At 41.9% G+C, this 11,228-nt stretch overlaps 1 protein-coding gene across 2 annotated transcripts in view; it reads right to left on the bottom strand.

Annotated features, from left to right (window-relative positions):
• Window positions 1-515: 515 nt before the first annotated feature.
• Window positions 516-11,228, bottom strand: part of sema5a (sema domain, seven thrombospondin repeats (type 1 and type 1-like), transmembrane domain (TM) and short cytoplasmic domain, (semaphorin) 5A) — a 78,608-nt gene continuing 67,895 nt past the window's right edge. For both annotated transcript variants that reach the window (XM_076080743.1, XM_076080744.1), the window contains 5 exons: window positions 9,494-9,664; window positions 9,124-9,279; window positions 7,032-7,076; window positions 6,382-6,593; window positions 516-1,970 (listed from right to left, as the gene is read on the bottom strand). In XM_076080743.1, coding sequence (XP_075936858.1) covers window positions 1,851-1,970; window positions 6,382-6,593; window positions 7,032-7,076; window positions 9,124-9,279; window positions 9,494-9,664 — 704 coding nt within the window. In that variant the 3' untranslated portion in view covers window positions 516-1,850. The remainder of the gene's footprint in view (window positions 1,971-6,381; window positions 6,594-7,031; window positions 7,077-9,123; window positions 9,280-9,493; window positions 9,665-11,228) is intronic.

Genomic DNA, 11,228 nt, shown 5'->3' with positions numbered 1-11,228 from the left:
TTAATAACACCCCCTCCATTACCCTCAGCACACAGACGGGATGTCAAGTTGAAGGTTGATGGAGAACAGCACTGTGTGTGGTGTTACACGCCACCATACAGATTAGAGTTTGGTCTTCAGCCCTGCTCCACCTTTACCCTGCTGCCTTGCGCGATTTGTATCCTTCAGCTATCCTTCTTCTGCTGCTGATGCCATTTGTCACTGCAGGGCTGTGCTGAAGTCTCCTTTAAAAGTCGGGTGTAGGACTCTTCTACTCCGGTTTTGAGTGATTTATGAAGTGCTGGTGCGTGCTCACCGTGCTGTCGTATAACAGTACTTTCCTCGAGGAACATCAAAGTCTTCAAAGTTGTCAGAGTAAACCACACAGGACAGAAGTGTCCCACACTTGTAACTGCTTTCACTCGGGTTGAAGCCATCTTCAGGTCATTTATAAGAGCGGCAGAGAAAGTCAAATTTTACGAGATCGAGGGCACCAAAGCTCTACAAATGAGATATTCTAAAAATGAATCTGTACAACTCACACTCTGACAAGTCTGTTGTGTACGAAGCAGATTTTAATTTATGCACAGTAACACAAGCAAACTTAAAAAGAGTTAGTTTCAACTGAACAACCTTATATTTTGGTTGTACACTCTGAACAGAAATATCTCAACTTGATGAATGGATTTCATCTCGTAGTACATGGGTGGCACTCCAGCTGGGGTTGAGGAGAGAAGCCGTTGCTACGCTCCATCTGTACAGTAAACGCCATAAACATCCTGCTCTCACAAATTACGTATTTAACTCAGAGGCCAAAGGAATAGCGAACACTATCAAAATTCAAAAACATTATTTTTTTGTTTTACAAAAAATATAAAAAGTACGATGACAAAGACTTAACTTGATGTAGGCTGATATGAATACTACTGATTACTTGTCAGAATGCACATGAACTTCTTTCTTTTCAAAAGGAAATGTTTTATTCTTTAAACACTTGAGACATTGAATACATGTATTTAGAAAAACTACAGACATAGGCTTCAAACTTAACATTCTGTACAAAACATATTTACCGTTAAAAGCAAAAAATGTATAAAATAAAAAATAAAAATAAATGGTACACTAATCACTGCTAGCTGCTAGAGCTTGTAACAGAAAACAAAGTGGACAAACTTGACCACAGACTTCAAATATCTACATCCTGATTTTAGGACTGGGGGTGGATATTGATCCATCTGGAGATCGCTGCAGCAGTGAATGGTAATAGCCATCAGGCATCACCACAGTCTTTGTTTTTATGACTTACAAAACCAGTCCTGAATCAAAGACCAGCAAAAAAAAAAAAAACGCTGCTTGCGAGTCCCCAACCCTGGAATGCGATCAAACCATGCAAAAAAACGAAACAGAACATCAGAGAAAACACGTCAGATGAAGTCATGCAAAGCGGTTTTGTGGTTACTTCCCATCATTACAAATACAGGTCTGTTTTAGAGGCGTCACAGGAAAGTTAGAAGCGGATCATCATTTCCCAGTCTCTTTGAGTTGAGTTATATTTTTCCCTTTTTTGTCCACATTGGGAATTCCAGTTGTCAGTTTCTCAATGAGAGGCAAGGCAAGTTTGCCCACAAAAATTGAACTTTCAGAGTGTACCCCAAGGCACCTGAGAGAAAGTGGGCATTTCACTCTGTTGGCAACACCGCGTGTCTGTGTTTTCATTACATACCAGCTGCCATCGAGTCTGAGAGTGGGACTATCCCCCGCATGGTGTCACGAATCTCAATACAAAGCACAAAGAAAAGAATACAGTCAAAATGGATGACAAGGGTTGGTGTCCCAGCTATGGAATGGAGTCTGAACTGCCAAATATAGGCTTAATAGTCATCATAGGTGTTGAGGTCGGTGAAGTATGCGTTTGTATAGGTCTTCCCGGCAAGCTGTGGGTTGAAGTACTTATTTCTTTCCTCCAGAATCAGATTGTTTTTGTTGAAGGCCTGTGGATAACAAAAGAAGAAATGGAGGGGAGTCAGTACGCATCAAGGGGTTGTTTAGCCCAGACGGCAAGGTAAAAGCAAATCCATCTAGGCCACAAAAGAAAAAAAAAGGAGCAACACAAATCAATGAGAGGTCGCTCAGTGAATGAAACATACATTTCACAGAGCAAGGTCAAAGCGTTTGCAAACAGGCTGGAAAAATGATAAGCCACCACAGGGCTAAATTATTTTGATGCATGTCCGTATGTCCACCTCTGTCATCTCTAATACCCGGCATCAGCAGTTTTTATGGCCCTCCAATTGTTGGTCCTCTAGGACAATCTAAGCCATAAAAATTGATCAAGAGTGAGTCTCTTTTCAGTTAAACAATAAGGAAGAGCCATGGGGGCATCTTCTCTCTCCCCGCGTGACAGAGTAAACATGGAAGGAGCTTCTGATGTGGTGCTCAATACAGCATCAGCAATTTGCCAAATGGATCCGTTCATATGCAGTCTGTTGGAGAGTGTGTGTGTGTGTGTGTGTGTGCTGGGAGTCCCTTGGGGCAGTGTAATTGAACACTTGATGATGCTGCATTTGCTGTTGATGGATGTTTCCAACTGACACTGATAGCGAACGAGTGTCCTGGACCAAAAAAAGACAACTCATATTTTGCTTCTTTCCCATTATGTGATTTGCACACAAAGGGAATGTAATCAACACCACTGCAGCCCCGGCGACGGTTATGCGTCTCTGCAGGTGGCCCCATGGCTGCTTTTAAAACAGCTGTGCTACAACGCTTATTAGCATGATCTACTTTGTCTTCCCGCCTCAAACCTCTTTAATTGGTGGAAGAATGATTACATTTGAGTTTGTGGTGCAGTAAACAAAATGTGCTTAATCTAGGAAGTGGCATTAGTGATAGAGAGGTAACAGAGGTGCATAATAAACAGCATAACAATGGATTTTCTTTCTCAACCCATCAGATAAACTATCAAGTAACAAAACAAAACAAGAAAGACGAACATGAAAAAAAACATGCAAATGAAGGCACTTATTGAAAGAGAAAAAACAAAGGAGGGATACACTGCCTTCTCACAAGCCGGGAGGGAGAGGGGGGAGGTGATGGAGGGATGAAGGGGTCCGAGCAGAGAAAGAGAAACTAGAGTCTGTACTCCAACCTGCCAAACACAGGAAGTGCCACAGGAAGTGGAAGGGCAGGGCACAGTGGGGAAGAGGAAGTAGTGGTGGTTGGGGTCAAAGAGTTGTTGGGGGGGATCGAGAGGCGTGATGTCGTAGAGGTTAGTAGAAAAGCTCCAGGCCACGCATTGACACCCCCATGTTAGCAGAGTGAGGCTGGTGCATGGCTGGGTCGTCCAACGGCAAGAGTACCGATACATCTGGCTGCAAGGAGAGGAATGGGCAAGAATCATCCTCAAAGAAACCCGAAGGCCGTATTCTGTTTTAGCCTAAACAGTCACCATGTAGCTGTGCATAAAACTGCAGCTACATGGTGACTTGGGTTTGTGATCATGAACTAGACAGCTGGAAATACATAACAAACGTAATGACTGATAAACATAAAAGATTTGAGCCAAAAACTCTCAAATTTGGCATCAAGTGTTCATCATTCCTCCCTATAAACGCACAAAGGAGGCATATTCAGTGTTGGTTCACTTAATGGTTGAATATTCACTGCAACACCCAAACGGTTTAGGCTCTGTGAGTGAGGGTTGGAGACAGAATGTGCTTTTTGGAAAATTAGACAGTGACCATTTTTCATGCAGATCCTTTTGTATTTCCTCATGGTCTGTCTATATTCATATCCGCCTCTATCTGCAATTGGACAAACTGAATTATGCTCTATGCGTCTGACTCTAATTGCATGACAGATGAACGCTCCTCGCACCTTTATTCTGCAATGAAATTACATTCAGAGATGTTTGCTCGGAGCCAAAGGATCTGTTCTCGCTCTGTGGCACTTTCATATCTGATAAGTAGTTTCTGCAAACAGAGTTCCAGGTATTCATTTAGTTTATAATATATGTCTGATTTTGAAGACTTCCTCTGACAGGATATCAAACACAAATAGAAAATCTGCCAAAAATTGCTGATTTATCAGCACTGTAATAAAAACAAGTTATAATACCAAGTTGAGTTTCAGTGTAAAACTTTAAAGAATACCAATAGACTGTGCGCTAAACCCCTCCCTTGAACGAGTCTGTAAAGCTTTGCATTTCCCTTCATTTTGAAGGGGTGCGTAGCAAAGGGAAAAAGCTTGGAGGGTGATGTTTCAAACGCTGTCCAAAACCCAAAACACAAGAGCAAAAGTTTGAGGAAACGCTGTGTTTCTCTCCTCTAACGTAGCTGTAAGTGTTAGCATGTTCGTCTTTTAGCTTACTGCCTACCAGTGTTGTAGCCAAAACCACCGAAACTGAGACCAAGAGACAAGATCAAGATCAAGGCGGGGCGAGTCCCACACTGCCATGAAAGACTTAGGATAAAATGTGGAACATGCAAGCCATAGACACTCCTCAAATTGATCTGAAAGATCCACATTACCATGCAAAAAAAAAAAAAAATCCTCTTCATTTACCTCTTTTATTGGCATGCTGATTTTACATGTGTGTATGTAAAAGTGTACCATGAGAAATGTCTTGATAAAAGAATCAAAAGGCATTGCAGAGGTGAAATATATGTGTGGACATTGTCTTTTGGTCTCTATAAGTAATCACATTAATCATGTTAACAAATAAATCTGGCAATGCACAGGCAATCCAGGGATATCCCAGCAGTTGTGGTCCAGACCAGTCTTGAAATAAAATTCGGAGTCCTCTTTGTCTGAGACGAGACGGAGTAAAAACGCAATTGATTCCGAGACGAACGTTCAAAAAGTTGTCTTGAAACCAAGAATGATCTCAAGTGCTACAACACTGCTGCCTACATCAGTAACTGGGTGTTACTTCCAAGGCCACCAAGGCCCTGGATGCCATTAGGCTAAGATTAGCGGCACTGATGTGCTCTTCAGTGGATTTAGGGAAGTTTACACACCAGCAACCCTATTCAACAACAAGCTGGGCTTAAAGAGATCCTAATAAAAAAACAAAATTAATACAAAAAATAGTAATTTTTCTCGTCCTAAAGCCTTTTTTGTCATATTAAAAGTGAACAAGTGAGCGAAGCAGCAGGGAGTGTTTGGATCATATTTATAATACTAGGAGTAACTAAAAGCAATGCTACTTCGTAACATGTCTTATTCTTTGACTTTTTGCCTAGACATGCTTTATCCTCAGTCTGTCAGTGTAATATCACATATATAGCTATCAAGTGTATATTTAAGGACTTGTTGTAAAACGAGTCAGCTGGGAAATGCTATAAAAAGTCAGCCACAGAGGGAAAGAAACACATGAAGCTGACATTCGTTTAATAAGATACTAGATACTGTAACAGCTAATAAAATCCACTATTTAAAAAAAATGTCAAAAAGTAAATTTGCGACTATTATTATTGTAAACTGCATACATGCAACCGCGGAATTGGAAAGCACACAGGCATATCTATGCCCTATAGCTGCTCATCAGCAGGAAGATCAACAGGTTCAAAAGCCTTTAAGGGGCCTGCTAGTGCCAGACTGTCTTACAAATGTAATCGCCAAGATTATTTTGAGGCAAATAATTTGATTGGTATTAAATAATGCAACCAGATTCATTACTTCTGAAGCTTCTTTTTAGGGTAAACAATGCACAGGGAGTAGAAGTTACTGAATTGCTCTATATTACATATCACTGGGAACCTTTAAAAAAAAGCCCAGCTGTGGCACAGTGTAGCTGTGGACAGGCACTAATCACCCGGCTCAGACTGGCACTAAAAGCCTGATGTATCAGTGGATGAGAGGCTGTTTGTACCATGAGAGTTGCTGGATCTCTGTCCCTGGTTCTGGTGCATCCGACTGTCTGCAATTTTGGATGCAATAATTACACGATAAAAAACCTGTCTAAGCAGGGAAATGTGCAGATGCAGAGCATCTTCGCCAATTAATTTCCCACGCACCGATTAGTAATTGCATTAGTATGTTATGAGAAAGCAGTGTATGACCACTGACACAGAACAAAGTCACACACTGAGACACACAGCAGAGGAGCACACGGAGAGAAGATGTACGCACACCTGTCTATCTGTTACACAACTAGAGAGTGTCAGTGCACGACAGGAGGTGGCGTGACAGTGAGAGTCATGCAGTAAGAACTGCATTTAATCACAACTGACACTGGAGGAAGAGGCAAACCGTTCCTCAACGACGGGGAGTGGGAGTGCGACATCAATTGATTAGGTCAAACAGTAAGGAAATGTTACAAACTGCTGCTTTGCTTCTACACATCTGGACATCAGTCAAGTGTGGCCCGCAGTCAACCCCAGTGCAAACCTGTCCACAGACCTTGATGGCTTCCACCGAGTCGTATTTGTCCAGTTTGTTGATGTGGTTGGTGATGCTGGTGTTGAGCGGTGCGGCTGAAATGGGGTGGATGACGGTGGCATCGTGGGACTGCTGCTGGTAGCGCTGGCAGTACGAGTAGACCAGCAGGGTAACCAGACAGCCGAGGATCGAGCTGCTGAGCCCCACGGCGATCATGTGGAAGAGGTTAAAGTCTGGAAGAAGGGAAAGAAGGGCGGAGAAGTATGGATGGAGGTAATTCCCGATCAGTTCACATGGTGAAAGTGGTAATTGAAGCTGCAATTCATATGGTAATGATGGAGTGTTCTGCAATAATAAAAAGACACTTCTCTTCTCTTTTTCTCTTTCTAAGTAAAGTAATTTATAGTTTAATTCTTCTGTGTTACTTCTTGTTGTGTAATTTATAAAAGTGTCTGTTGCCAGCCAAAAATGAAAAGAAGAAAAAGAGAATATATTTATATATTTAGAATAGTTAAATATATATAATAAATATAAATATATATACATATTTATACTGCTATATTAAGCAATTAAGCAATGATTCTGCCAGTAAAATGGGAGTCTAATATAATAACTGATATGCTGCATATGTTTTTCTGCAAGTGTCACACACACACACTCACACAAATTACCTCCACAGCGCCTCTCCTCCTGACTGGAGCGTGCAATCGAGACTTCTGACAAAGGCAAAGAAACAGCAAAGGGCGGCAGAAATAGGGTTAAAAAACAATGTACATTTACACATACACTCCTGTTAGCATGACAAATTGTACCCTCGAAGGTGGAGTGTGGAAATGAAAGCTGTACCCAATATGGAACAGATTATCGTAAAAAGAACCACAAGCTAATCACGACTGTGGCACCTGGAGTGGTTTATGAAAAGTATCAGCTCTCATTAAAGGAAATGAAGTACAAGACGTATCTAATGAACCTTAATGGACTACCTTTCCCATTAAAGGGGATGGATGATAAGGTATAAAGGCAAATGGGTAATTCTATAAAGACCTGTGAAGGCTTTCATAATTATTATGTCCCTGCTAATTAATACAGAAAGGTTACACATTTTTGTTTCAATCAAATGTTTATTCTAAAGCCACAATTAATGATTCCTGAAGTTTAAGAACTCCAGGACTCTAGCCATGAAACGCTTTTTTTTCCAAAATATTTACAAACATTTTATAGCAGTTTTAGTGTTTGCATTGATTCAATGTTAATCCCATACGCATCCTTTGTTAAAGGAAGAGGTTTTAATGATCTCTGTGCAGCACAGATCAGTGCTCTAGGGTTCTCTCACTGGCTGTCAATACGGAGATGCCTGTCTAACAATATATCAATACTAATGCTTTCTGTGAGATATGTGTGTTTATGTATTTTTATGTTCTAGAGTGACTTTCTGAACTTTCAGTCTTTCAGAAAGAGTTTATTTAAACAACTGTTTGCTACACCCGTCCCCACATCGATTGACTTATTCTAGCTTAGGAACTGTAACTAGACATACCACAGACAGCACACAAGTGATTTTGGCATTTAAAAAGTTTTTAGATTTAGTTTTAGATTTATATTTGTTCTGAAGGCAGTTTCTTTTTTTTATTACTTTTTTTTGGGAGAACAGGGCAGGGGAGGGTCTTTTATTTTCCATAAGTCTTTTTTATTTCAGCCTTACCTTGCGAGATTCATTATATATATATAAAAAAAAAAAAAGATTAAATAGTTAAAAAGATGTCTTTCATGTGGGCAACGGGTCAAAAAGGTGCACTTTACATGCAAAGAATCATCTCTGTATCAGAGTTTTATATTCTCATCACCATCAAATAAGCAGCTGATGTCCATTTCGAAAAACACAATACAAGAGAATCTTATTAGGTACTGCTGATTAAATGTCTCCAGTTAATACGGACATCTTGAAATGCAGAGCAAGGGAGGAAGGGGTTAGAGAACTTAAGAGTCAATTTCACAGGGTGGAATCAAGTTGATCTCATCTCATCTTGTCTTACCAGTTAAAAAAAAGTATCTTACACTGTCACTGCACTTATATTGTTAACAAACAAACAGAGAAGCTGTCTATTTAACTCTACAATGACTCATTAGGAAAAATGTTGCATTATTATCACAAAAACATGGATGCCAGAAAATAGTATAGAAAAAATAAAAATGCTTGAAAGACTCGGTACAGAAAACAGCACACAAGAGCCATTTCCCCCGTTCCTTCCAACATAAAAAAAAAGTAAAACTGCTGGTGTAAGTGCTTTTTACATGGCCTGACAAGACCCCTAGACTCGTAATGAAACTAATATAGCAGCAGGGTTGTTGGAATGAGTAGGCAGACTGCCCTTAAGTGTAACTCCCGGGTTCACGCCTCCGTGTAATCACCTGCCGCACTCGGGAGTCCTTGAGCAAGCAACTATCCCTACCTTGCCCGAAAAGTGCTGCCCTGCCGCTGAACCTGACCTCCGACCTGATACGAGTCCCTTAGAGGGATCACTAACGTATTTCATTATCACAGGATTCTTGGAAATGAACTGAATTACCGCTGAGGGCATATGGTGGTGGGTGATGGAGAATGAATGTGTGTGTGTGTGCGCTCAAAGTTGTGTATTAAGTCACGCATGAGTGGCCAAGACATTCCAGAAGAGAAGCAGTTTTTGTGTGGACACGTAGACAGCAGAGTGAGTGAGTGTGTGTGTGTGTGTGTGTGTGTGTGTGTGTGTGTGTGTGTGAGATCACCTGGTATAAAATTGGAGTCAGGGGAGCAAGGCCTGTTCTCGCTGCTGTTTCCCGAGCACTGGTTACCAGTGGGAAACAGGACATCACAGTGACGCACACGCATCTGGGCCCCGTTGGAGTCACAGTGGGACCACTCCGACCAGCTGGACCAGCTCTCTGGGAATGGCATTGACAGTATATCTTACAGCCTATGAAGTATGCGTCCATATGTGTGAGTGTGTTTAGATGAGTCGCGTGACCCCCTCAGCTGCATTTTAGTCATGCATGAGACTAAAGAAAATAAGCAATGAACCTGTGATGGATTGGTGGCCGAGTCAAGGCCCTAAGCTGCTTATCATTGAGGTGTGTGTAGGTGTGCGTGTGTGTGTACCTGGACAGGATTGTGTGTTGCACAGTGCCTCTTCAGTGTGCAGGCCGAGGCAGATGTCCCCTCCATAAGCTGGCGGGGGGTTGCTGCAGGTGCGCGTCCTCATGTAGTGTCCCCCTCCACACGTCACGGAGCACTTGGACCATGAAGACCAGCACGACCAGCTGCCGTCCACTAAACCGAGGACATCAGTGTCATATTGTTTATGTTAATGCTGACAAAACTGAATGATTACAAACACTTTTTTCTTCTGTTATTGATGCAGGAAACAGTCACTAAATTTCACAGTTTCTCGTTTTTCTGGGAGAATATTCCCTAAAATGTGTGCTTTCGTGTTCTCAAGGATTTGGGTTCCAGGTCATTTGAAAAGACAATTTCCTCTGAACATCAAGTGATTGGAAGTCATTCCAAGCCATTTCAAACAGTGATGCGTGACGCAGAAATATGAAGCAATTTGGAGATGTGTGTGTGTGTGTGTGTGTTTTGAAATGACAGGAAGTGTGCTTCATCCAGCTGTTACAGCAAACGCCTGACCCCCCCCCCCCCCCCCCCCCCCCCGAATACTCCTCTGATTAATAAAGATAAATGAAGCATCACAATATGCCTTTGTTGTTGTTCGTAACTGTACGTGGTGCCAAGTGGCAAACGTGTGAAAATTCACGACAGCATCGGCACACAAAGAAGATAGACATAAATACATGAAAAGAGGGAGATAGGGGGAAAAGAGCAATAAAATGGGGGCAATCTTTGGCCGTGAATAACAACAGAGGGAAATATCCTTTGCCAATCATGTCGATGAAACCTTACTTCATTGTGGCAGAGAGATATTACCTTTTCGGGAACCACTTGAGAATTGCTTTTAAAGACCTGATGATGGCTGGCAGCACAGTGCAGGTAATTGAAGTTGCCGATGCTTTTTCTCATCTCAGTGTAATTTCTCTATCACAAAGCGACACATAAGTCGATTCCTGGCCCTCGATGACGGATCGTCTCATCTCGGGCGCAGGCGCAAGAAAAAAAACACGGATTCATTTGTTTCCAAAACAGACGGATGGCGGCATAACACCTTCTCCTCCATACATACATACAGCACTGGATTAGCCATAAAGGAGGAGTACAATTGGTCTACCAGCACAGTCTCAAAGTAATATCTCACTTTCAGAGGGGTGCTAATTGAGAATGCATTAGTATTCATAACTACTCAGACTGGGTTAAGTCGATTCCTTTGGGGGATGGGATTGCGGAGTTGTTCATCAACATACTGTAGCTATGGTATCATTACAGTCAACATCCCAGAATAGGTGTACTACATGTATTAGCATAGTGATACAGGGCAAGAAAATCAAAGCGCATTCACTCTACATTATCCTCAAGGGGAACATTAGTGGCAACCACACAGGCAGAGCCTTCCTGAACAAAGCAATTGTGATGCTCTTAGATCCAAAGTCTTGGTCTGAGCTCGTAGCCGATAACAGCGTTACCCTGTAAGTGACCGAGCTCAAACTGTTGGGAAGCTGAATGCCGTGAACTTTCACGGAACGAATTAGCCGGCTGTAAAAAATAGTATCGATGGCCGCGCACTCATTTGCCGTGGCAGCAGTTATGAAGACAAATCGCGGCTGCTGAAGATGACGCGCAGATCCAGGCTTTTTGTGATATACCTAAGCCCTCCTCCAGGACGATTGATTAATAATCATCTAAGACAACATTCCTGCTCGTCTGCCTGGCGCCTGTGCAG

The sequence above is a fragment of the Anarhichas minor genome, unplaced genomic scaffold (assembly GCF_050575085.1).
Source record: "Anarhichas minor isolate MPS153535 unplaced genomic scaffold, ASM5057508v1 ptg000074l, whole genome shotgun sequence".
Taxonomy (NCBI): Eukaryota; Metazoa; Chordata; class Actinopteri; order Perciformes; family Anarhichadidae; genus Anarhichas; species Anarhichas minor.
Note: the sequence above shows the minus strand (reverse complement) of the source record. Positions and strands in the feature narration are given on the sequence as shown.